The 27,593-nt window shown below is 35.4% G+C and overlaps 1 protein-coding gene across 2 annotated transcripts; it reads left to right on the top strand.

Annotated features, from left to right (window-relative positions):
• Nucleotides 1-3,495: 3,495 nt before the first annotated feature.
• Nucleotides 3,496-27,509, top strand: LOC145563629 (uncharacterized). Of its 2 annotated transcripts, XM_081624064.1 has the most exons (32): nt 3,496-3,649; nt 6,514-6,685; nt 7,095-7,210; nt 8,666-8,752; nt 8,850-8,966; nt 9,128-9,191; nt 9,305-9,447; nt 11,147-11,194; nt 11,290-11,358; nt 11,729-11,804; nt 12,662-12,792; nt 14,394-14,453; nt 14,582-14,651; nt 14,725-14,789; nt 14,879-14,940; nt 15,036-15,159; nt 15,251-15,308; nt 15,489-15,601; nt 18,529-18,606; nt 18,696-18,758; nt 18,848-18,943; nt 19,025-19,134; nt 21,573-21,762; nt 22,465-22,579; nt 23,809-23,921; nt 23,994-24,071; nt 26,074-26,139; nt 26,221-26,349; nt 26,488-26,544; nt 26,641-26,721; nt 26,824-26,981; nt 27,079-27,509. In XM_081624064.1, the coding sequence occupies exons 1-31, from the start codon at nt 3,548-3,550 to the stop codon at nt 26,890-26,892; spliced, it is 2,922 nt and encodes a 973-aa protein (XP_081480190.1). In that variant the 5' UTR covers nt 3,496-3,547; the 3' UTR covers nt 26,893-26,981; nt 27,079-27,509. The 2 variants fall into 2 exon arrangements, with proteins under 2 accessions (XP_081480190.1, XP_081480191.1); XM_081624065.1 differs by lacking the exons at nt 26,488-26,544; nt 26,641-26,721; nt 26,824-26,981; nt 27,079-27,509 and having other exon boundaries at nt 24,004-24,071; nt 26,221-26,235.
• The last annotated feature ends 84 nt before the right edge of the window (nt 27,510-27,593 follow it).

A 27,593-nucleotide genomic window follows, 5' to 3' on the forward strand; every position in this document is an offset into this window, starting at 1 on the left:
GTACAACAAAATGGCAGCAAATCCCAACATCACTTGAAAATCATTAGATAATGTAAACAAGCAAATCAATCAAACTAAGTAGTACACATATGACGTTGTATAACTTGTATCTAACCTTTCCCTATTACCAATGTTAAAATTGTGTTGAAATCATTTGTTTTAATAATTCTTTATTTACATGCTAAAACAGCGTGATTTAAACCCATTTAAAACACAAAAAATTTAACTACGCAAAATGAAAACTCTTTTATTCTGCTTTTATTTTATTACAACAAATTTATGATCCGAATAAATTGTTAACCATTCAACCTTAGTTGCATACATAATGATTACAACACATAGGTTCTTAGGATACTTTTGAGTCGTCCGATGTGTCAACTCCCTCCTTTCTAACTCCCAAAGCGCAAAAATAACCCCGCCACTGATTATCTCAGCTGGCTACTATTATAAGAGAGAGTGTGTGTATTGCCGGGTTTTGCTCCATTTCAAAAAGCAACTCCCTCTCTTAAACCCTAGTAAACCTCCAAACAACCTGGTAATACAATCTTCTCCTCTTTCAATTTCTCTCTCTTTTTAGTTTATAATTCCAGATTATTACAGTATTATTCAATTCAATTGCTTCAATTTTTCATTTTTCCGATTATAGTCGATTTTTCTGAATTTTTAATTTAATTTTGTTGTAATGGTTTAGGGATAATTTGCGTGAATTTCAACTATGGCGAATGCGATTAACCTTGATCAAGATCAACAATGGCTTATCAATTGTTTGAATGCTACACTTGATACTGATCACCAAGTTCGTTCGTTTGCGGAAGCGTCTCTCACTCAAGCCTCACTCCAACATGGTTGGCTATCTTTCTCACTTTATGCTGTCTTGGTCTGGATTTATGGAGTTTTTGTTATTTTATTAATTCAAATTACGCTATCAACATGACTATTAGTTCCGGGCGGAAATTGCAGTTAATTAACTATAATGACCTTATTATGCCAGTCTACTTGTTATTTTGACTGGAAATGTAACTCTAGTTGATCTAATTTCATTAATGCTTTGTTTAAAATGTTGCCTTTGGTATTTCTAGTAAAAGAATTGATAGAAATGGTTAGTTGTATAACTGGTTTCAGTAATGAATTAATGGCTTATCTTATTTCATTATTTCATTATGGCCACCGGTTTGATTCATTATTTCATTTGGTGGTGCCTTATATAATCGCCTACTAAGATGACTCGCTGACAGATTTGTAAGAAAGTCATCTGCAAGTAAATTTTTTTAGTATAAAGTTCATGAGCTTAGGATTTGAATGGAATGTTGTTAGTGACAGTTTTTGAATCTGGAGGTAGAATAGAGTAGGCTTTCCTGATATTATGTCATCTGTCATGCGCCTAGGTTCCATGTTTTCAAATAATATTATATATGAAATAATATTATATATGAAATAGCGTCTTTGAAATAATTGGATAAAGCTTAAGAGCACCCATTTATTTGGATGGGGATTGGGGGTAAGGTTGTGTAATTTAATTTCATCCTTATCCTGCCTTAGGCGAAAAATTTGTTTGATTTTTTGGGTGATAATACAGCACATTAAGGTAAGAGTTTATCTCTAAGTTGTTTATGGTTTACATTGAGAATTGAAATTTTTACCTAGCCAATGATGGGATCCATATTAATTTGTTATGAGAAGCTCTTTTCAACAATTATTAATCTATATCCGTAGGTGAGTGTTTGGTTGGTAGGAAAAGTGATTTTCCTAATTTCCATTGTTTGGTTTATAAAAGATGGGAAATGGTTTCCTGAGGGTGAGGGTGGAAAATAATTCCTTTTTATGGCAGGATAACCTTGTTTTCCTCTTTCTCTCCTTCCATCTATCCTCCTATCTCCATGCTCCTTTTCTCTCTTGAATTCTAGATTTTCTTGAAAGTTACCAAGCAAAGGAAACTAATCTATAATTTTGTTTTTCCTAGAAAATATATTTATTTAAAAGGTTTACCATCAAACGAAAGGGAGTCTAGAGGCCCTAGAGTAATGGGAATTTTTTTGAAGTAAAACTTCTCTTCTCATCATATCAAGTACTTCCCATATGTTAAACGTCCAAGTCACTCGATAATTTTATAGGAGTTCCTTTTTTTTTTTTTTTTTCCCTTGGGTGGTTATTGATAGGTCTCCTAAACTGTGCAATGCCTCTTAATTCTGTTAGTAATTGTCTATGCACGTGTGCATGCATGCAATTTAACTCAAGTTTGCTGATCAATGGCATCATTTAATTTTTTTTTTGCAAGATATAATAACATTAAATTAGCATAGAGACCACCATTAGTAAGACATTGCATTAAGGATAAATTACAAGTTTGATGTTAATCACGAGCCACCCATTACATGAGACAAAATTTAAGATGTGAAGGTGCAAAAGGTAAAGGGTGTAACATGTATTGATGTAATTTTCAGTCAAAAATTTGCACCCTCTCCCTTATGTATGCCTTTTCATGTTACTGATGGCTATTGATTAGAATTATATATGCAATTTGTGTTTTTTATAATCCTTGTATCTGTGTTGATATTATTATGCGTAGCCAAACTTTGAAACGATACTCTAGATTAGTATGTCTATCCTGAAATTTAAATTTTGGCTATATGCTCGATCTCCTAATGAGAATGGAGGTCCTTGCGCGGGCGTCTCATGGAATTTGAGTGCCGCAGAAAAGCTAGCTTGAGCGACGCGACGGGGGTAACAAAATATAGCAGCACGGCGGTCAGGAAGTCAGGATACAGAAATTCCTGAAATGTATATGTTCCTATGAGGGCTTTTTAGGTATAACTAGAATTCTGCAAGCAACCATGAAAGTTGCTGCATCATCGAAATGCAGTGTTACTAATTCTTTCTCATGAAGTGGCTCCTGATATAATGGCGCTTTCAGATTGGAGTAGTTATGTGTGTGCATATCTGTGTTAGTTATATCAGCTTTCTAGGTCATTATGTCTTTTCTGTGTGTGGATCATCTAAAGGGGGCTTAATCTATTGCAGATGTATGAATTTTTTTTGCATCCATGTTAGATCTACATTAACATCTCGAGCAATGAGTTAATTATCTTCTTGTGGCATTCAAATGAGTTTATTGCATGTGGGACTCACCCTACTCCCGCCGTCCATTTAACGCATGTATTAACTAGCTGATTCAAGGCCAACCACTGAATTTGACCCTTTCTAAATTTCTAGGTTTTGGAAGTGCATTGGCCAAAGTAGCTGCAAACAGGGAATTGCCAATGGGACTGCGCCAAATATCCTTTTCTTACATTTTAAGCTTCCTTGTTATTTATCTTTTCTATACCTTTGTTCTGCTATGATTTATTACATAGATTATTGCTGATTTTAGTTAGAAATTTTTGCTTATTTATTTATTTTATTTTATTTTTTATGCATTTGTTAGATTCCTTATTTGCTTTATTTGAAACACACAATAATCAATAATCACCATATCCATTTTTTTTTATTTAGCCTTTTTATTTTCCTGACATACTTGTGGCCCCTATTGAATTATTTTGGAGGCTTTAACATGTGTTACCTAGCCGCAGTTCTCTTGAAGCAGTTTATCAAAAAGCATTGGCACGAGGACGAGGATAACTTTGAGCACCCTATTGTTGCAAGTGATGAGAAGGTATATCAATTTTTTATCCCCATTGCTGGGTTCTTTCCTTGTTTGTTCGAAATTAATATGCCTGGTCATGGAGATTTTTAATGGATTTTGACTATTCATACACACCTTTGATGGTTTTCTCACTACCCAGCTAACCTTTTGTCTTCTCTTCGGAATTACTTCTATTATTTATTTATTTATTTATTTTGTGTTTGTGTGGGGTAACCTGTGTATATATATATATATATATATATATATATATATATATATATATATATATATATACATACATCTTTGTACGAATTTTCAACTCTGCTATATGGCAAGAATTGTCACAAGGCAAAGACTAAAGAGAAAAGCTATAAAGGTGATGAGGAGGGGGGTTAAATGTATGGTGACTGAGGTGGATGGTGAAATATATTATAATTTTTGGGTTATCAGGATAAGTGAGGGAGGGAGAAGAGGCTTAAGGACCGGAATTTGTTTGTTCCATCTTTTTGACAAAGAGGAGAGTCGAGCAAATGTCTTCATGTTGTTTTGGCAAACTTGCAAAGATAGCAGGAGTGTGGAGGGACTAGGGAAGAATATATCCAGGAGGTAGAGACCACCACCCCCCCCCCCCCCCACCCCCACCCCCTTTCCCTTCTCTCCATTGGATTTTACTGCAGTTAATCAATGAATGAGAGAAGTACAGTGAGAATTTTTAGAGGATAGATTGTGATTATGTCTGTTGACTCACTGTAAGCTGTTCCAGTAAACTCCTCTTCAGTTTGATTCTTTGCCTGAGATTTTATACATGAAAATTTGAAGGTTCCAGCAAAGGAGAAACCTTTTGCATAGGATATGTATCTTGAAACTTTGTTTACATAAATTTATAGGATCAAAGAGGAAAACAGAGGTATAACACATTATGAGCAGTTTGTTTTAATATAGGGAAAGTGGAAAAATGGGAAGAAAATCGTTTCTTGAATACATAGCCTATTTGAGATTTATGGTAAAGGTGAGCGTGCTTTGCTTAAAGTTTGGAGCATCTTCATATATAAAATCAGTTAAATGGTATTAAACGATAAGGCTTACAGAAAAAGATCACAAATCAATTTAGCTAAAAGTTTGGTGCATCTTCTGATTAAATCTATTAAATGTTCCCCACTTACTTTCTTTTGGGTACCTTTGTCACTGGAGTCTAGCCTAGTTTCATCTGTGCTGAACTTCTCTAAGGCATAATATAAGAACTGAGCTACCTGAACCACTATCCAAAAGTATGTTTTCTTCATCAATTAGTGTCCTACATCATCTGTAAACATTTGTCCACATCTCGCTAAATTAAAAGAAAATGCTTTTGAGAGTTGATAGTAGGGGGAGCCTAAAAAAGAGTCAATGTGGACTTGGATGCTCATATATGATTTCAGATTCCTGAACACCATGAACTTTTGAAAGACAACATACTTTCCAAAAGGAAGCTATATTAGTCACCTGTTCTTTGTGTTGAGCCAAAGCCTTCTGTTAATTAATCTGGTTTGTATTAATGAGTGGAAAGTTGATTTATAATAGTTGTTTCTTCTTTTGGGCATGTAGTATTTTTGTAAGAAATGGACTCAATGACATACACCGTAATTTTCTGAAAGTGGTTATTTGTTGGGTTTTCCTCTGGTATAATTTTGTTTTATCAACCTCACTAAGATCAACTTTCTGGTTTCTTTTATGATTATAAACTAATGCATACTTTAGTTGTGAATAAGTAATTGTCACTTTTTTTCATCAGCCTTCTACTGGTTGGCAATGGGGGAGTCTAGGTCTCAACTCTCACACTTATTTTTCCAATGGAAAACATGACATTTATATCTGTATCTGGAACACATGGCTAAATCTAACACAGTTTCATTATTGAAAAGGTCAATGCTTTATGTATTGGAAATATTTTTGAATGGTAGTTGGTATTAATAAGAGGCAAAAACTAACGAACGCCCCGGGAGCGTTGGATAGGTTAACTAAAAGTAGAAAGATTAAATTAAAATGAACATTAATTACACCGATCGACATGTGATTTTGTCATGATTCCCTAATTAATACCACTTTAGGTAGTATCTTAAATGTTTATCTAACGCCCTTGGGGGCGTTCGTTAGCAAGACCCTTAATAAAAAACTAGAAAATCTGTAACTAAATTAGTGTATTTTTCTTAGACTTCCTATTTGATGGTTGTGGAAAGATGGGGAATAAGTGCTGTAGGCGTGTTTGATTCAATGCATTTGCATGTCTACTATATTGGTTACATAGATGGTGAATAAAGGAGAAAGGAAATCTGAAATTCACATCGTGTATTATTTGGAATGTTTTGATATTTTGTGCATATTACCAGTATTTTCTTTAATGAATCTTATGATGTCCGTTTTGAAAGACAAGTTCACTTCTACTTGAGTTTTAATAAAATACCAATTGCTTACCTCCGTTTATTTTAGTTGACATGTATTCCTTTTTAGGAAGTTCATTTTAGTTGACACGTTTCCTTTTTGGGTAAGTTTTATACCTTGTATTTACTAGTGTACCCCACTTGCTTTATCATTTATCTCATTCACTCTCCTCTCCTTATTATGTGTGCTTAAATTGAACGCGTCAACTTAATAGAAATGGAGGAAGTATTTTTTTATATTCCAACCTGTGGTTACTCTTTAGGCTAAAATACCCCCACAAGATGCTCATTAGTTTTCTTGAAAGTTGCAAATAACTAAATTTTGATTGAGAATTTTGTTCGTTGTGTTGTAATTGAATCGATTGGTTCTACTATACTATAGCTGTATACCTTGACCCATTCCATGGAATGAACTGACTATTTCTTATGCTCTTTTTGGTCTTCTCATTGGATTTGTCACTTGTCGTGTTTCTCCAGGAAGTCATACGCAGACTTCTCCTGCTGTGCTTGGATGATACACATAGGAAAATCTGCACAGCAGTTAGCATGGCTGTTGCTTCAATTGCACACTATGATTGGCCAGAAGATTGGCCTGAATTATTGCCTTTTCTGATGAAATTGATTAATGATCAAACTAATATGAATGGAGGTAAGTTTTGGACTCTCGAATTTTTCTTGGGCTTTGCATTGATAAAAAAGTTCAACCTTTCTGACTAAATTTGTGTCAAGTTGAGATTGAAAGTGAATCAAAGCTGCTGTCCCATTATTGGCTTCCATTGTCTCAGGTTTTGGATGGTGGAGATAAAAGAATGCAATTCATATTTAAAAATACTCTCATATATGTAGTTTGAAATGTTAAATAACTGAAGTATTCTATTTTCTAGGGTGATGATATTTTAATGTTGACCGCATTACCTTTGCAAAGCCTTTAGTCACCGCTCTCAGTTGTTGGTTTAGTTATGCTTTACTGTCTTTTGCTATATTAATCTGCTGTTCTATTCAAGGCATCGTTTCAAAGTTAGATGAGAAGAGTTTAATTCTTGAATATTTTTCTACAGTGCTTGGTGCATTAAGGTGCTTGGCCCTTCTATCCGGGGACATAGATGATAAAGCTGTACCATCTTTGGTGCCTATCTTGTTCCCTTGTTTGCTCTCAATTGTCTCATCTCCTCAGGTCCGTATAGTTCAGCTATTCATTGTCTCATTTCAAATGTATATGTGTAGGTTATTATTTTGATAGTATGTGCCCTGTACTTGAGTGAATTATGCCCTAAATGAGTCAATGCAGAATCTGCTGCATCTGAAATTTAGCTGTTTATGCTTACATGCTGTCTTTTTTTGACACCAGTTTAGGTCTTAAGGAAGTAAACCTTTGCTATTGGTACATCAGAAGTTATAAGCACCATAAGGCTTAAGTATATATAATTGTTTTAATATTAATATGTTGGTTATTGTGTATAGTAGCATTCTACTTTAGTGTATTTTTCTTCTTATTATATGCATCTGCTATTGTTTTTGTACCTTTGTCACTGGACTGCTGACCCTTTTTTGAATGCTCATAATATTGCATTTCTAATTACTTGACAATCTAATTGACATTGTTTGAACTATCCATATATTGAGCTGTAGTATCTAGAAAGTAGAATTTTAGAATGATACTGGTTTGATTACCTTGTTCCTATTTCAGTATATTATCTAAATTTGCTGGAGGTCTAAACGATGCTTTCACACCTAGTTGCCTAATTGGTCAATAGTCATGCAGCAAAAGCTTTGTTTTGGTAGCTTCATACATGGGCAATTTTGAAATGATGGGGGCTAAATCATGTTAAGCTGGGTTATAGCAGTTTATTATAGCCGAAAGTTTCTCATTGCCAAGCTCTTTGTGTAAGCTGTATCCATGTAGCATAGTAGCCACGGAACTGATGAGTTACTTTGGGGCTTTTTTTATTTTAGCGAAACTCATTTTTCAGGAAAATGATTTTTCCAATTTTCCATTGTTTGGTTTGTAAAGGTTGAAAAACAATTTTCTCAAAGGTGAAAATTAGTTTACCCTAGAATGGAAAACCATCTTCCTTTTCAGAAGAAGGAATGCTGTGTTTACTGCCTACTCTTAATATCCCTTTCCTCTCCTCCCATCCATCTTTTCCCTTCCCCTCCCATTCCCCCCTTTTAAATTTTCTTGTTAGGAAACAAGCTGAAGAAAACTATTTTTTCAATTGTGTTTTCCCTTAAAAAATTGATTTGCATGAAAAATCATTTTCCCGAATAATTTTTTCAAAAACAGATGAAGCCTGAGTGTCATGAGGTTATCTTTCTTAGTTCTTATTGATCCCCTACAATATAAATCTTTTTTTAATTATCTTTGTGATTATTTGAACAACTTAGTGGGTCAGTATCGACTATATTATCACAGCCCTACTTTAAATTTCTGTCTACCCATAGTTGATCTCAGCTTTTAGGGGCTGATTTGGTAAATCTATATAAAGTAGTGTCTAACTGTCAACTTAATGAGTTGCTTATCTGTAAAATTTAGACTATAATTTCAAGTAGTTGCTCCAGAGTTTTATTTTTCTGATGAAGTTGATGCTTCAAATTGATGGTGGCTCACCTCTGTATTTACCTTGGTTAGATCTATGAAAAATCAATGCGTGCAAAAGCTCTGTCAATAGTCTACAGCTGTACATCCATGCTGGGTACCATGAGTGGTGCCTACAAGGTATTAAGTTTACATGTCTAAATTCTGAGTAATTAAATTTATTTTGACTTTATTGATTCTGAATAATTTACATATGACATATAATGACTCCTTTCAGGCAGAGACCAGCCATCTGATGTCACCAATGCTTCAACCATGGATGGAGCAGTTTTCAGCTGTATTAAGTCATCCAGTGCAACCAGAAGATCCTGATGACTGGAGCATAAGAATAGAGGTTTATTTTGACAAATGACATCCTTCTTTACCTTTTTATTTTGAGTGTGTGATGCTGGACTGTGGGGCTTGGATGAAGGTGAAACAGCCAACCCTGAACTCCTGAATTGCTTACTGCTATGCTAATAATATTATACGCATTTGTTCTTTTTCAATTGTCAGGTTCTGAAGTGCTTGAATCAATTTGTTCAGAATTTTCCGAGTGCTACTGAAAAAGAGTTCATGTGTGAGTTTAATATGCTTCTTGCCTACAAGATAACAATTAGGCACATTCTTATTGTATTTCTCTTTCTTTTTATGAGGATTTATCATCCTGTTTCTATGTGTCCTGTGTTGCAGCTATTGTCGGACCTCTGTGGCAAACATTTGTGAGTACTTTAAAAGTATACGAGCAATCATCAGTCGAAGGTACTCAAGACTCTTTTGAAGGACGATATGACTCTGATGGGGCAGAGAGAAGTCTAGAGTCCTTTGTTATACAGGTACGTAACAAGTGAGTAACTGCTTTTCCCTTTTGTTTATATTACTGCCATGTCATTGGAATGGAACAAAATTAGGATAGGGGAACCTGGAGAGTAATGAAAAAATGCAAAAGACGTATTGCATACTGAATTCACATTTCGCACTACCTTCCTTAAAGCAGAAGTTTTACCTTTTTAAAGCTACTCTAGCTAGAAATTTGAAGAACACCAACATCTAGTGATTTATACGAACCTTGAGAGTGGATAGTTGAGTTCAACTCCCTTGTCCGGGAATCTGAATGGTCAGAGGGCCTTGAAACTATTTGGCCTGAGGGCCTTGAAACCATAACCCTATACTCCATCTTGTTGAATCCACAGATTCTACACAACTATGGCACAATGCTTCCAGAATTTATAGAACAGCTGCATCAACTTCATGCTTGAAGGCAGGACAGATGGAAGTTGAATCTTAAGAAAACTTGAAACAAGAAAGTTGTATTTCTCTATATAAGCCACTTGGATCTGTCTTTTCAACTTCATAAGGCATAGTTATTGTACTGAAGTCTAATAGAGCTATAAAGATTTGCCAGTTTGGCTTGATTTCTTGCACTGTTCCCAATTATTTATGATGCACAGTTCTAAAATAAATAAGCATCGGTAGAGGTAAATATATGACAATTAATGTGCTTAATCTGGAGAAGATACTTTGTATTTTATAAAGAGGAGACTTAAAGTGTGTCTTTCGAACATTTAGGAGTGGTTACAAATACGGTTTGTGGGATTTGGTAAGGCGAAGGAGAAGTTGCTTTGGTGAAATACAATGATGACAATCTTGTGTGGTGTTTGGCTAGACATCGAGAAAAAGATGGACAAATTTTTAAGGATGTTGCTTTCGTGCGTGACTTGCTCTAATATAAAGTGACTTTGCTAGCTCCTTATGGATTCAGGCCGGAGATTTCCCAAATTATACTTTAGTGGGGATACTGAGGAATTTGGCTAAAAATTGTTTTTTAAAATTTCTTGTCACTTTTTCTACCTTCTGTATTACCCTTCTTATATTCAATTAAAGAGTTTGTTGTGAGGAAACCTTGTTCTCCTTCTGTATTACCCAATCTGATAATTGTTCTTTGTTCTTATGAAAAAAACCATTTGCTTATGAAACGATCTCTCTAAAAATTTAAAACTTCCTCGATTCTCTAAAGGATGCTACACTTCCAATTATAGGAAGCTTCATATTGGATGCAAAATTATGCTTTGGCTTTTGTTTCCCTATCTCTCTCATCATCAAATGTGCCTCCTTAATCATCTCTATTTTTCTCTCACCTATCACATGGGTCTCTTTAATATTTGTGCCTCCCCCTTACCCCTATGTGCATCCTCTAGAGAATGGAGGAAGTGTAATTGAGTGGCAAGGCTGTATAGATCTGTCTAGATCTCGTCTGTCTGGCTGTGATGTGAGTTATACAGGGTTATTATCAAATAAGTCTTCTAAAAACACTTTGCAGCTTTACGATTCAGGCAAAAAATGGAAGTCAATAATCTATTTTTCTAGCAGTGATGGGTCATTCACTTTATTTTATATGTAAATTTATTGTTTAATGCTCTGCATCTTTTTCAAACAAATATACTTAGTAGTGCAGTGTAGTCAGGTTGAATTGTCAGTATGGTATCTTCTTTCTTTACCTCTTTAGGCAAGGTTACTAACACAAACGTTTTGCAGTTATTTGAATTTTTGTTAACAGTCGTCGGCAGTTCGAGATTTGTGAAGGTATAACAGCAAATGAACCTTGAATTCAGATTTGTAACTTTATTTTGTTTTCTTGTTATGCACTTCTGATAACGGCTTTTCCTTTTTCTATTTAGGTTGTTGCAAATAACTTGCAAGAGCTGGTTTACTATACATTTGGATTTATGCAGATTACAGAACAACAGGTGCTCCATTTTTTCTTTTGTTTTTTATGCCTCTTTGGTGATACTTGAATTTCTGGCTGCCCAAATTGGATAGTCAATTTTAATTTATTATCTTGTCATCATGAAATTGTTTGTTGTTTTCCTTGCTCATTTTACATTTGTTGAAACCAGACGTTTTTCCTTAAAAAAGCCATCTGTGAATTGAGGAAATGGTACGACTTTATCAGCTGTATTATTATGTTTTTGTGGCCATCAGAAGATTCCCACATACATTTTTAAATCCTGTTTCAATCTCTGATAGGTCACTCGTAGAAAAATTGAGGAACTTAAGTTGCGCAATTTAGTTTTTTTTTGTTCTTTAACTACTTTTTCTTTCTTGGATATTATGTAGATGAATGCATGGTCTCTGGACGCAAATCAGTATATCTCTGATGAAGATGACAATATGTACAACTGCCGTGTTTCTGGTATGCAAAACTTGAAGGGACAACTATAGAATTTGTATAGAAAAATCAGTACATAAATTAAAGTTTAAGATTCAGTAGAAGGAACTATTTGTCCTCATTGACAGTAAACGCAATGTAGCCAGTCCTTTTGTTCACGTAGTGATGGACATGTAATTTTTTCTCTATAGTATATGAAAATATAGAAACACTTAGTTTTAAAAATTTGGTCATTAAAATCTTGGGAACAAAATGATTTCTTGTTTGTTAGGATTATAGGTCAGTTGGAGAAGGCCATGCTATATAATTCTGCTTTTGTCTTTAATCAAGCTGCTCCAGAGTTTAGTGTTATGTTATGAGTTTCCCTAGTTACTTATATGATTTAATATGGGAACTCTACCTTTCTTACGCTTGGAACTTATGCATTGTTAAATTTTGGTAAACAGTGTTGCCATCCCTGTTCTGTCAACGTCTACATCTTTTTTGTGTTGCCTTCAGTGCATGTGGCTTGGGAAAGTAGGATTAAAAAAAAAAAGGCTTGGATTAGTAAACTTGGGAATTTAGTTTCCATTATAATAATGTGTTCTACATTGATGGAGAGACTGAAAAAATCTTTGAGGGCCTAGCTTCTCTCTACTGAGGATCTGTGCTACCTTTTCTGAGGCTATTTTACGACTGGAATCAAGTGTTCGTCTCTGTTGGACACATATTTCCTGATAATATTATCTTATAAGATAGCCTATAATGTTTGATCTGGCTCAGTTCATTTGGGGGGGTGGGGGGGGGGGGGGGGGGGGGGGGGGCGCACTCCTTTTCCTTGTAATGTAATTGATTTTGGCTATATGATTGTTAATTGTGTTGATTTTCCATTTTGTCTACAGGTGTCCTATTATTAGAAGAGATCATCAGTTCTTGTGGCGAGGATGGGCTTTGTGCCTTGATAGATGCTGCTAGGAGGCGATTTATCGAGTCACAACAGCAGAAGGCTGATGGTTTTGAATTTTGGTGGAGGGTAAGTGTAGCAAAATTTGTTGCTGCATTACTTATTGGTTTGCAAAATTTGATATGTTCTGTGTTGATTTGAGAATTATCTGATGAAGTTTATATATGCTATTTGTCTTCTTTTTCCTGAATGATTACCCTCTGTGTGTTTGTATGTGTGTGTTTCGTATTTTCAGGAGTGGGAGTTGTTGAGTAAATTTGCTTTGAAATCTAAACTTGTATTTTTCTGTCTTTGATGTGACAAAGTACTAACTACTTAACAAGCCTATGCATCTTGGTGAAACATTTCTGCAATTCTGCTAGATCTGTTTGAATAGAAATTAAGGCTGTATGAATGGGACTCTTTTTGCTCTGATCATGATTGGAAATCTGTAAATCTATTCATTGGAAGAGGGCTCATAAAATGATTACACTTTCTTTTCATTATGAAGCAGCAGACAACTGTTTTGTTTCAGATCACGGGTCTAACTGAAGCAGCCACTTTATTGGTGAATGGATAAGGTTGTGTACCTTTTACCATCTTTCGCAAGTGGGAGCTGCTTTGGTGGCATTGGGTGTAATACCATTGTTCATTCATGTATTTGTGAAAAGTTGACCTTCAAGCTTGAAATAATTTTTGGATATCTGCTGATGCCCAGTCTGGGTTGCTATAGCATGTAGATTTTGATGCATAATTTGTTGTTTAACTGCCGTTATCCATGATTGCAGAACACTTATCATCTTGCTGCACATCTTTTTTTATTAAATTACGATTGTCATTTCAGATTGTGGATAACAAATAGAAAAAGTAAGTTTGGTTTGATAAATGATGATGTATTGATAAGGACAATTTTAAAAACGTTCAATTATTGTTTGATACTAAGCTACCGAGGGTCGAGGGACTGTATATTGACTAAAAAAGATACCCTGGAGTTTCTCACTTATATTAAAATTTGATACGAGTGGTTTTTCCCAGGTCAATATGAAGGCTGTTATAGTTTAACAGAAATAATGCCGTAGTCCATCTGTAAGTCAGCCTGTGCCAATGAGAGCTAGATGAGGTGGGGTTAATGAACTAGATTATAGATATGATGGTCTGTAAAAATAGGGTGCTGAGGTTTGTCCCTCTAATGTCAAGGATGGGGGTTTGGAGAAAATCGATCTTTCCTCTAGTATACCTTGGTGGTTTCTTAGATGGCCCCCACTTCACATATCTTTTTGCAATTTCATCTAATCATGAAATAATGTTTTGGGTGATAAGATACATGCAAACGTGATGCAAACGTTTTAACCAAATGGGGCCAAAGGGTAACTCCAATGGTTAATTTTTGCAGCTTTAAATTATTTCTGCTAGATGGAAGAACTTGCTTGAACATTGGAATCTGTACATGTACTCAGTTCTGTAGTCAAAACCAGATACCTTCCTTGCCTCAATATAAGGAAGGAAATTTTAATTAAAGTTTGCTTTCAATGTGGGGTTATACCAATGTATTGTAGCTGAATATAATGATGTGGCAAGTCAAGCTAGAAGTGATCTTTCCTACCATTGGATATTTCATGTTATGATCAAAGTTGATGTTAATCTTATGCTTGAGGTGGTCAATCTTACTTCTTCAATATGGCCTTTGACAGATAAGGGAGGCTGTTATTTATGCTATGGCATCATTATCAGATCAATTGCAAGAAGCAGAGGTTTGAGCAGCTTTGAGTTCTCTGTTGCTGTCAATTAGTTTAATATTCCTTTCTTGATTTTCTATTTGAAGTATGAAAAGGTCTTCCTATACTTGAGGTTGCTTAATATGTTATTCACTTTTCAATAGTTTTGTGGCTCTGATGGATTTGATTTGAAGAAATTTATAGAGCAAATGATAATGGAAGATATTGGAGCAGGTATGCAAGGTTGTTAGGGCTTTGAGTTCGTATTTTTGTTTATGTAATTTGGCTAAGCAATTCCTTTCCACAGGTGTTCATGAGTGCCCTTTTCTATATGCCCGCGTGTTCTCATCAGTGCCTAAGTTCTCATCTATGGTAATGTTGGCGTTTTGTCTCTTTCAAATTTTTGTCTATATGGGAAATTATTCAGCTTAACTGTATCTTAAGAATAACCTCCTTTGCAGTTGAGCCTTGGGGTGATTGAACATTTTCTTTTTGCTTCCTTGAGAGCCATAGGCATGGATGTGTAAGTATAAGTTTTCTACTTCAATTACAATGGTTTCAAGTTTAATGATAGGTTGTGACTTATCAGGGAAGATATCTGATATGTATTCTGTACAGGCCGCCACCTGTTAAAGTTGGCTCCTGTCGTGTGCTTTCCCAACTCTTATCTGAAGCAAACAAAGAGGCTCTTCAACCTCAGATATTGCAGTTATTTTCATCACTTGTTGATCTACTTAATCATGTAATGTATTATTGGGAGGTTATGGCTTTCCTTTTTATTTCCTGTGTTATCTTCTTGATGGTACTAGCTTACATCTTTAATTTGACTGTAGGCATCTGAAGAAAGCTTGCACCTAGTACTTGAAACATTACAAGCAGCTATAAAGTCAGGTAGTTTTCTGTAATTTATGCCTGCACAAAAATAAAGACGGGAATGTGGACTTATCTTCATAGTTTGATGTTTGTTACTGAAATAGAATTGTCTTCTTATTTTATTTTTATTTTTTAATAATTTTTGGTGGGTCCAGAGTCCTTTCTCTTAAAATTAATATCAGATTTATTATTATGTAGGTCATGAAGCATCTTTATCCGTGGAGCCGATTATCTCCCCCATAATTCTTAACACATGGGTCTCTCATGTCTCTGATCCCTTTATTAGTATAGATGCCATTGAAGTTCTGGAGGTAACATTTGTGTTCCTTGTTATGTGCCTGTTTTCTGCTCATTCAGTAAAAGTTATAGATTATTGGACAGAAGAAGTGGGATTGGATATATCAATCAATCAATCAAAGCCTTAATCCCATAAGTGGGGTTGACTACATGAACCAAAAGTGATTATCCCGTGTAATCATGGACAAAAATCTTCCTCCTCCATCCCTTACGATCCAATGCTTGATCCTCATGCAAATCCATATACTTGAGGATTGGATATACCAGTTCCTTTTTCTTAGTGTGAAATTTCTTGTCTCGTTGACATTGAGTTTCCTTTATCAATGATTACTGTAATTAAAAGAATAGAGGCTTGTAGATGATGGTTATAGGCCAGTAAAGTTTTTAAAGATAAAATTGTAGTAGTCAGGAACAAAAAATCAAGAACTCTTACAAATGGAATGGAACATTTAACAGGTTTTAATATCCTTAGCATTTATTAGTGTAAGAAGTGATTTTATAATAGGACCAAACTTGTTATAAGTGGGTTGTATTTTTGGTGATGGATATATAGAATAATATGTTTCATTAGTTAATAAGTGAAATACTTTTGGCCAAGTTTTATTTAAGAACGGACATAAAGGAAAAAGGCTCTAATGTTGCGTGAAGGATTTGATTTATATCATGGCGTTTTGTAACAGGGTTTCACATAATGATGTTTTCTAACCCATGCTTAGTTTTTATTAATTAAATGGTAATTTAGAGAACTGCAGACATCTCATGCATGGATATGGCCCTCCCTAATCCCCATTTCTCTAATTCCTATATGTTTTAAGATACTCCCTCCGTATTTTAATAAGTTTTACAGTTTGATCGGTACATAGTTTTAGACAATTTAATAGACTTAAATAAAATAAGAGGTAAGTGGGGTAGTTGGAGTATTAAAATATTGTAAAAGAAAGGTAGTGGGGTTATTAGCTTATTGAAAAGTAATGAATGTGAGACGAGAAATATAATAAAAAAAAGTAGTAGTGGGTTTTGGTGGGGACCATGAAAGGAGAAAGATATATTATTTAAATGTAGTTTTTTGCCAAAAAAGGAAGTGTAACACTTATTAAAACACGGCCAGATTTAGCAAGTGTAACACTTATTAAAACACGTAGGGAGTATAGAAACATTTTGCACCCTTTCATATATTAAATTGTTCCCAAGAGAAGGGACAACTTATGTGACCTAAACAAACAAACAACAAAGCCTTAGTCCCAAAATGGCAAAATGATTTGGGGTCGACTAGCACGAATCATTATAAGGAACTGTTTGGAAAGGAAAAAGAGCATAGCAAGATAGTCGATGTAATAAAAGTTTGAAAAAAAAAGTTGTAAAGTGAGAAACAAAAAGAATATACAAATTAAATTTAAGAGAGTTTTAAAAGGGAGGTAAGGGGATAAAAAGGAGAGGAAAAACATGTGAATGAAAAAAAAGATGAAGGTTTGAGAAAACTTTAGCAAAGGAAATAAGTAAAGTTTGCAACGCATGAGTTGAGTAAATAATGAAAGCAATTGCTAAAATAAAATAAAATAAAGAAAAGTATAATGGTTCTATATCATCTTCCTAGAACATTAAATTCTTCTAATACTCTAATCAGTGAACCAAAAATGACCTATCTGCAGGCTTGTGCACTACATGATTTGGATTTCCTCCTTGCTAGAAATATTTCCTACTTCGATTCTCTTTTTTACAGTTTAAGCTCAGTTTTCCAAGCCCCTTTGGGTGATTTGTGATATATGATAAATTATCATACGAGATTCCCAACATATCTTAAGGTTGAAAATCCACACTTTTCCAAACCCAGAAAACAGACGGAATTCTAGGACTCTGCCTTGGAGCAAATACTTTTATTATGCATAACTCTTCTAGTTGATCCATACCGTACTTGATTCTCGTAAAATGATACACACTAGCTAACAGCCTGCCAGTGTGACATCATAAGCTCATTGAGAACGTAAATAATTGTAACCATAAAATAACAGCCGTAGAATGCTAATCTTCGGGATTTATTTGTAAAGTTTCTATTCCTTGGTAATCAAAGCCCAACGATCTATGAACCAACCCATGTTTGACTAGCCAAGCTGATGACCGGCATGACCCCACCTTTTGTTTCTATCTCCCTCAGCTGTTTATTTGTTTGTATAAATATTTTATTTCCATTTACTTTATGATATGCTGAAATTTCTTAAGATTGACGTGCCGCTTACAATTAAAAAAAAAAAAAAAATCCTGTTTAATTCACTAATTTGGGTGAAGATGCGGAGGTTTTGTGTGGAAAATGTTTTAGAAGGAATCTTGGAAGTAGATAGAGATTTATATAGTAATCCTTGACCATAATTTCTGATATGAATACTATGCCCAACACAAACAATTGTGATTGATAGTAAAACGCTTATTCTTCGGTTTGGCTGTCGACAAACTTGATATGAGCACTTGATTATCTGAATCCACTAGGCTTAGAGTCACAACCGGTATTGATCAGTCCAAGGAAAATGTTTGGGACTATATCTCAAATATAGGTTTTTTAAGTTATGCTTGATGAGAGTGCTTATGTGGTGACATGGAGGACTTGTTCTTTCACTTCTATGTATAGAAGCTATATCCTCTATATTTGTGTGACGGAATGTCTGAGTGAGCTTGGCCTATGTATGATTACAAGATCTGGTTTTTGTATCTGAATGAACAGTATCTTGCTATACAAACTTATGTTGATTATTGGTTTGGTGACATGAAACATGCTGGCCAGTCTTTTGGAAAATCTAACAGTGTAGATAGTGATTGTTTGTTAGTTAATGTGGATGGTGGCCTGGTGGATTTTATTTGGGGGAATTTGAGGAGCTTTGGGTTTTAATCTATATGTTTTATTAAACTATTTATATTTCTTGAATATTTGCCTTCTTTTTTTTCACATCAGGCAATCAAAAGTGCTCCGGGTTGCATCGAACCATTAGTTTCTCGTGTATTACCCTATATTGGACCAATTCTTAGCCAGGTATGTCTTGGATCCTTAAGCCTTGATAGTGGTCAAATGAGTTCAGAAAGATCAAGTTATTGAGTTGCATGCTTGGCTGTGTGTATAAGCCTAAACAGCAGCCTGACGGATTAGTTGCTGGATCACTGGATTTGGTGACTATGCTTTTGAAGGTGACTTGTGACTCTTGTTATTCTCCTAGAGTTCTTTTTCTCTTTCTTTTAACACACTAGATCGAGCTTATGTCCATTGTTTTTGACAGAATGCTCCTGGTCCGGTTATCAAAGCATTATATGATGTTTGTTTTAATCCTATAATACAAATAGTACTTCAGAGCGATGATCATAGTGAGATGCAGGTAAGACCTATTATGATGAATTTCATTTTCGACATTGTTAAATTACTTTTAGCACTCAGTTGTATCTGTACTGCTCACCAGAATGCTACAGAATGCTTAGCTGCTTTTGTATGTGGTGGAAAGAGTGAACTTCTTGCTTGGGGTGGAGATCCCGGATTTACGATGAGGAGTCTTCTAGATGCTCTTTCAAGGTATTTGATTTCCTTCTTTGATGGTGAAATACAATTCATGTGACAGAAATATGTCTTATTGATTCTGGTCATGATATACTTTCTTATTAAATCTTAACATCTTTAATACGCATGAAAGGAGTAATTTCAATTTAGAGGACCGGCTTGGGACTTGAATGTATATGTGCCATCATTATCATAATATCTAGGTTTAGGAATTATAATTTACTATTTGGTTGTTGTACATTACTACATAGTAAAAACTCAAAATGCTTTATTTCTGTTAGCTAAGGATGACTTTTTTAATTTTTATTTTGTTATTTTTTTTTTGGCATGACTAGAACCTGCAAAGTCCAAACGGTACTTGGATGTCTTAGTATATATTTCAATTTGGTATTCAACTCTCAACTTGTGTACTACCTCTGTTCACATTTTTTGCAACTTTGAAGGGTATACAGACTCCTAGGCAAAATTTGTTTGTGAGTGTAAGCAGTGTTTGAAAAAGCGCGCTGAGGCGCAAGGCGATCAGGGGTGGTTTTTTGGGTTAGGCGCACAAAAAGCGCCCGAGGCACACATGAGGCAAACATCAGCCAAAATTTTTTAACAGCCCATATACTGCGCCTCACTTCAAAGAGGCGCACCTAGGCGTAGCAGAACCCCTCTCGCTTCAGTGCGCCTTGAGCTTTTTTATACATTGAGTGTAAGATAGGTAGAGTAAAATAGGAATGCATGTGATGAGGAGAGAGATAGAGAGAAATGACAACTTAAAAAGGAAAGAAAACATTAGTTGCAAATAATGTGTAGCTTCCATTTTTGGCAAAAGTTGCAAAAAATATGAAACGGAGGTATTAGATAATTCCAAATTGGAGGTTTCAGAATCTTCAGATATAAAATTTAAATATTCTGAATTATATTTATTATCCTTTTATCTGCCTCTAAACTGAATTAAAGTGGATTAAATTGTTCCCAGTCTAGTTCCACTTCTAGGCTGACAGAGGTTAGATTGGATGGCTATGTTTGGCTCCTCATTGCAGACCTGTGTTTCACTGCTACAATTATTCTCTATGAGTATGAGTTCTGGAAGGGTTTTGATGTATGTAGTCTTGCTTGTGACCAAACTCGAGAGGGCGAGACTGTGTTCTTGATTGCCTGGTGAAAAATCCTCAAAAAAATGTAGGCCAGCATTTTGTGGAAATTAGTAAAGCAGATACTTGGGAAAAGGGTAAATAACATTTGTAGTGTGGCTGTTATAATACCATTGGTAATAGAAGTAAGCAGAAATTTGGAAAGGGGGGATGGTAGGAGGGAGTATTGTTATCAATAAGATCAATTGGAGTTATTGGACAGACCACATGGTGATTTGGTTTTGGCCAAAAAAGTGTCTTTGCATTATAATATGATGATTATCCTAAAATCAAGCGGCCCTTCTGGATGGAGAGTATCATTTAAGGAATTGAGTGACATGTTAATTTGCTTACTAACAACAATATGCAACAACAATTTAAGGCAGCACTAGTGTGAGTATTCGAACAAATGGGGGAGTATTGTTTTCAGTACGATCCATTGGACAGACCACATGGTGATTTGTTTTTGGCCACATAAGTGTCTTTGTATTATAATATGATGATTATCCTATAATCAAGCGGCCCTTCTGGATGAAATTAAGTGACATGCTAATGTGCATACTAACAACAATTTAAGGCAGCACTAGTGTGAATATTCGTACAAATGCATTATTACATATTCTCTTATGTCTTTGCCAAATACATTAGTTTGCTTGAAATGACTGTTAATATGATGGAGGTGGTCTTAAGAGGCTTTCTTTATATGGTTCAATTTCTTGCTCTTTTGTTTGTTCTTAATTCTGAGGTTGTCTTGCCCTCTGATTAATATAAATAATCAGATAATATGATGTATTACTTTGACCCCAGTAGTGATATGGTGGTTGTATAATTCTCATTAATATAGCTTCTCTTTTACCATTGGTCTTTCTTGAGTAGCCTCTTTGTGTTAATATATGTTAAATGGCTTCCTTACATCTTATATTAACTAAATCAGTCCCCCACTTTAGGCAGAAAACCTCATTGGTGGTTGCTAGAGTATCTATGTTTGTCAGCTACCTTTTTCCTTTCCACTGATGCTTTGGTTCTTGTGTGTGAACTGTTATACAAGATAGCTCTTGTCACATGCTACTGACAAAATTTATTGTTGTTGATCTGTGTTGAAAGTGGCAAAATTAAAGTTTTAGTCACCTTAGTCTGGATATTATTATGACTATTGTTTATGATATTATTTTGCATTTTCATTTTGTTGATACTGTACTTAAGTTTTCATCTGCTTCATTTGTTCAAGTCAATATGCTAATTTGACTTGTCACCTGTTTCTCTGTGGGTGGATCCTTTTTCTTAATAATAATTTTTGTAGTGATATGTAACTGTTGGATTTTGCTGTGCATGCAGGCTTCTGGACCCTGATCTAGAAAGCTCGGGATCTTTTTTTGTCGGGAATTACATTTTGCAACTTATTTTGAATCTTCCTTCACAGATGGGACAGCATATTCAAGATCTGGTCTCTGCACTTGTCAGGCGCATGCAATCTTGTGAAATCGCTGGGCTGAAAAACTCGTTGCTACTTGTTTTTGCCAGATTGGTATTACTCATAAACTTTATCACCTTGAACTATTATCACCTTTCGCTTTCAATAATAATCGTAAGTTCATGGCTTCGGATGATGTCATTCACGTTTTTCTCTACGAAAATCATCAAATTTGTGGCATGATATTAGTGCTAGAATTTTTTAGTCATCCTCCGGTGAGTCCTTTGGTTCTCACGCTAATTCTTGTTTGGAAGATCAGCAATCTAATGAAAAGTATTAAATCAGAATGAGGTCATGATTAATTTCCCCCCTAGAGAAAAAAGTGATTTTTTCTTTGAGTCTTTTCAACTTTAATATACCCAATGTGGAATTTTATCAGTCACCATGTACCATTTTTTTTTCCCTTTTTCCTGATGTGCATAATATAGGATGTATGTATTCTGTTCTGCAATCCTTCCTTAAGCTGCAGTAATAGGCTAATAGCAGCCAAAGCAGACATTGTTGTCCAGTTGTGTGATTAAATGGAAGCATGAAGCTTGAGTAATTCATTTGAAGCATAAGTGTGCACTCTATGCTGTGAACCTATTTCTGTATGCAATGTTTCCTAAAGTTGTAGTAACAGCCAAAGCGGAAAATTTGTGTGGTTTTTATTGCAATTAGTTTTACCTATAACCGATAGGAATTTTTGTATAGTTGGAATTATATTGAACATGTCGCTGCTAATTCCATATATTTAATGCCTTATACTGTGTATAGGTTCATTTGAGCGCTCCAAATGTTGGCCAGTTTATTGATTTGTTGGTCTCCATACCCGGGAATGGTGACAGGAATTCGTTTGCTTATGTAATGTCTGAATGGGTCAAGCATCAAGGTTAGTACTTAGTAGTATTCATTAAAGCATGCAAATTCTTATAACCTGACAGAAGTGTGTGTATGTAGAGCATTTACTTGTAAGTTTTCGTTTGAAATTTGAGGATTCCACTGATTGCATTGTAAGTTGTAACATTAATCTTTGGATTACAACCACAATGATAACTCAATGTCAGGGATCTAGGCTGATCTGGTATCTTGAGTCTTATCTCTGGATTGGATTGTTACAGGGTGCTTCACGTTTTTATGTGTAGTAATCAGTCGTGACCTGACTGCCTCAGCCTTTACTGCTATTTGCATCTGTAAAAGGACTGTTATAGTTCAATGAACTTTAGAAAATATGAATTGATGTTGCTTACGTCATGATTATCAGAATAAGGAACAGGAGCAGATCGAGTAAAATAAATTCTTCAAAAAATGTAGTTTATCATATACTTCCTCTTTTTTTTTTATTTGATGTCACACTTCATTTTGGCGCACAACTAAGGAGAAGTGAAAGAGAAAATCAAAACACAAATATACCCTACCCTTATGGGCCTTATCCCACCTACCCTTTTCCTTGTAAGGTGACCTAAAAGTGAACTCGCAAAAACCAGCAACCAAGGTCCTCTAGGCCACCACCACCCCCGACGTTTGTCTGTACCTAAGTCGCCACCTCCCCTACCGTTGTCAACCTTGGCCGTTGTGACCCCACCTTCGCTTACACCTCCCCTCCAACCTTTTGGTCGTCTCCCTTTAAGCTATTAACCACCCAAGTAAACACCATCGGACCCAAACCCGAATCCGAAACAACCACCTTCAACGGCTAAACATCAACATCTACGGCGGAAAGTGACTTTACTTACAAGTATAAAATTACATAACTTTACTAAAAGACAGTTTCACTCTCTTCTCTTCCCCCCTGTGGCCCTGTCTATCCTGGACAAGGATTTTATGCCTCTGGAAACCCCCACCCCCTTTATACCAAGGACAAGGGCGCAGGATAGTTTATACAACTGATCACCTCTTAGAAAATACATATTTACAATAGCCATGGTGATTCAATTTTCTGCTGTTTCTGCATTGTCGTGAATAGCTGGCTTTCTGTGTATATATGTTATCCATACTGTTCAATTTATTTTAAATACCTGTCACTGGCATTTTGAGATGTATCTTTTACTCGTGTTGGTATTTTGGTAATGATTATTGCGTGCTGTTTGAAGATGATTTCATTAATCTGAACCTCTGTAGGTGAGATACAGGGATCATACCAAATTAAAGTTACTACCACTTCTTTGGCACTTTTGCTGTCTACCAGGCATGTAGAATTGGCAAAAAACTTTGTTCAAGGCCATTTGATTCAGGTTTGAATTTTTATTCTGGACTCTTTTTGCAGAGTTACTATGTAAAAAGAGCTGACTGTCTATTGTATGAAGAACACTGCAGGAATAACAACACGTTCAAAAGCTAAATCAGCTCCAGAACAGTGGACTGTGATGCCTCTTAATGCAAAGGTTGTACTTCTCCTTGATTCTGGTGTTCTCTCTTTCTCATATACTCCCTCTATGGCTCTATCTGGGCTTAACTATCTCCACTCACAAGTACTTTTTCCATTTTCTCATATAACTATTCTCGTATCATTGTGAAATTGCCCACATTTTCCAGTAAAATTTACATGTATCTCAATATCAAATTATCTTTTTTAAAACTATATGCCCAAACGAAATGAGGTAAAGATATTTGTTTTCTTTGCACCAGTCCATTTAAGTAGGCATATATTTGGAAAGCTAACTATAATCTAATAACTAATGTGTCAACTTTTTTGAACATTCTATAATAGTACTTCCTCTCTTCTTCTTCTTCTTTTTTTTTTTTTTTATTTATTTATTTATTTATATTTTTTTTTTTATTTTTTAATTTTTATTTATGTGCAACATATTCTTTTTCACTCATACCAGGGAGGAGAGAAGTAAATGGGCAACAATTAAGCCATCTAATTACTTGCCCCACCCCTTAACCTTATCCCTGTCATTATATCAGACCATCTCACCATCACCACCACTGCCACTACAACGCCACCACATGTATCATTCTTGACAGTTTCATAACAAAGCGCTCAAATCAAGAGGAGAAAGAAAGAATAAAGAAAAATACTACACCACCACACGGCCAACTACCACAACCAAACCCATGTCCTTTGGTTGAATCTCGCCACCAACACCTTTCTTTTTTTCCTCTCGTTTTTTCCCTCAAAATTTGAGACCGTGGTCGTCAAATTCAACCACTGAATTTTCAGATCTGGAACCCGTGGCACATTCCGACCACCATGGATTCAAGTTCTGAAAATTTTGTTGGGGGATGTGTTTAGGGTTAGTTTTGTGGGTTGGTGAGGGTAGTTGTTTCGGTGAAAGTAGGGTAGATGGGTGGTGTTTCCAGGGAAGGTGGTGAGTGTACAATCAGTGGATGGCGTTTTTGGGGAAGGTGGTGAGGGTGGGTGGTGATTGTGGCAGTGATCTTGGTTGGTTAAAAGGACAAAACCTGGATCTAGTTAAGACAAGTTTAGTAGGCATGGTATTTATTATTTTGTCACTTTGTATGTAGTTTAAGTTCTAGATCAATGATGGTTTTATAGCATGTCCATTGCCGAATTAATATTTTTGGTATTAGACTATTAGTTAAAATTGTATAGTGCTCATTTGGTCCCTTATTATTTTACATAGGTGTGACACAAGATTTAAGCACATTCCGTTCTTTTACATTTCCTTATCTTTGGGGTTAGGAGGCTTGAGTTGTCTTATGGTAATAACAAAACCTATCACATTACTATTATTCTGTTATCTCATGTAAAAAGGTTTCTCTTAAGAGCCAATCCAAAGATAAGATTTACTGTGATCTTGTGAGCATAGATTTTTCAGTATCTTGTATGCTCTTCCTCTCCATACTATGCATACTTTAAAGATAAGTATCCCTGCAGTACGTCTAAATCAAACTGCAGCATATACCTTTTCCCCAACTTATGCACACAAAAGGCCAGATGCATGTAATTTTAGTGCATTATTTTTACCTCTTGCGAGTTGACCTCTGTCAGTGAGTCTTCACCTAGAGAAGTCGTAATTAGTTGGTGTACAGTTTCAATAAAAACTAAAATAACCTACCCCAAAAAGAAACGGTGGATACAGCCAGTCCCAAATCTCCCTATTATTTGACTCTACACCCCTAAAAGCAGTATTGTCTAACTGGAAAAGTAGCTACCTTGAAAGAGTTTTCCCACCTTGTGACCAGCCGGCTCCGTGACCGAAAAGCCCTGATGGACTAATCCTTTATCCCATTGAATAGTGACCCATGCAATCAACCTCTGTTATCCAGTCATAAGAAAGACTAATCTACCCTGAGCATACTAATCTACCCTCTGTTGTCCTGATTTGTTGCAATATATATATGATGGAGGTTAGAGAACAAACTGTCGGAAATAACATATTAATCTCATTTGTTTTTTTTTTTAATAATCTGATGCAGATTCTTGCCTTGTTAGCGGATACACTAATTGAGATTCAAGAACAAGTGACGGAGCATGATGAGGAGGTAATGATTGAACTATTGATTGTATTATTTGTATCCTGTAAAGTAAACTGGACTAAAAGTTTAATTTAAATGCTGTGGCAGGATAGTGACTGGGAGGAAGTTGATGCAGGAGATGCAGATGTAGATCAAAATATCTTACATGTGGCAACTGCCAAATCTTCTGGCAAACCTGCTTATGAACATCTTGCGGCTATGGCAAAAGTATTTGAGGTAATATTTTTTTCTCCTATTTCTCTTCTTATATTCCTTTGTTTATCCATTTTTTTTTTCCATATTTTTTTTCTGGAAATGCTTTAATTCTTATCATAATATCTGCTAACATTTCTTTAACGATGCATGGTGCTGAAGAACGAACAGGATGGAGATGAAGATGATCTATTGAGCAGTATCGACCCCCTTAATGAGGTTGATTCATTGTGATCTGATGGGCATGTTGCATATAGGTTGACGAAATCATTGTTGATCTAATCTTTTTGTTATTTGTTCCATTTACTTTTGCAGATTAATGTAGCAAATTATCTTGTTGATTTTTTGGTGAAGTTCTACCAGAGTGACACTACACTTTTTGATCAGCTTTCCCAGGTTGCCTTGAAATTATATTCTGTATAGGCTGAAAAAACTCTAGTTGCATCATTGCATTCAACTTGAAATGCTATTAATATTTGTCTTATGTTTATATTGCAGAGCTTAACGCAATCTCAACGGCATGCAATTCAAATGATTTTAAATCATTACCAACGTAATACTGCTTAAAAGCCTAGTTTGTCCTTGATGCTGATCTTCCTCATATATGCACAAATCGAAAAGATTGGTTGCCTAAAGCCTTGTCATAGGTTTCAACGGTATGTCTTTTTATCCATGCTCAGATATTCTGTATTCCCCTGAATACTCTCGTATAACTCTCAAGTGATGTGATTTTTGTGGTCATTGTATCTTCAGGTTAAGGCGTTCCTATTGTTTATCATGTAATATATCAAGATGTCGCTGTATTAGAATTGTAACTTGATTTGCATTGTAATTTTTTGGTTATTCATTATTTTCCCCCCTTATATTTTTTGGGTGGCTGTTTGGGGGAGGGGACAGACTGGTAGTAGTCGGGATAAAGGGCTTGAGGCTATTGTACCTGAAGAGGTCTAGCAGACAGTGGATTACCGGAACCATCTGACTTTGATATGTGAGATTTTGTATCCGTACTACTGCGAAAAATATGGAATTTTTGTAAATTCTCAATTGTACAAGAGCTGAAGAGCTTGTAACGTATAAATATATTGGGCATGTCATAGATCTGCTCTAGGTTTATGACTTGATTCAAATCATCAAAAGAGATGGAGTCGTTGGAGTTTTTTTTTATTAACAAATTTTGTTTTTGGTTGTCATATGTGCTTAACTTTGTTCCCTTCTGTCTTCTTATCTTCTTATCTTTTTGTTTGAACTGATTGGGAGAGTAGAGGGGG

This window comes from Chenopodium album, chromosome 10 (genome assembly GCF_948465745.1).
Source record: "Chenopodium album chromosome 10, dcCheAlbu1.1, whole genome shotgun sequence".
Classification (NCBI taxonomy): domain Eukaryota; kingdom Viridiplantae; phylum Streptophyta; class Magnoliopsida; order Caryophyllales; family Amaranthaceae; genus Chenopodium; species Chenopodium album.

Bases quoted from the DNA above. Each gene is read 5' to 3' on its own strand.
- LOC145563629 (XM_081624064.1), top strand. From the start codon at position 3,548: ATGTGTTACCTAGCCGCAGTTCTCTTGAAGCAGTTTATCAAAAAGCAT. The intron at 8,753-8,849 runs GTATTAAGTTTA...GACTCCTTTCAG, and splicing joins CCATGAGTGGTGCCTACAAG to GCAGAGACCAGCCATCTGAT. The intron at 14,652-14,724 runs GTATGCAAGGTT...TCCTTTCCACAG, and splicing joins AATGGAAGATATTGGAGCAG to GTGTTCATGAGTGCCCTTTT.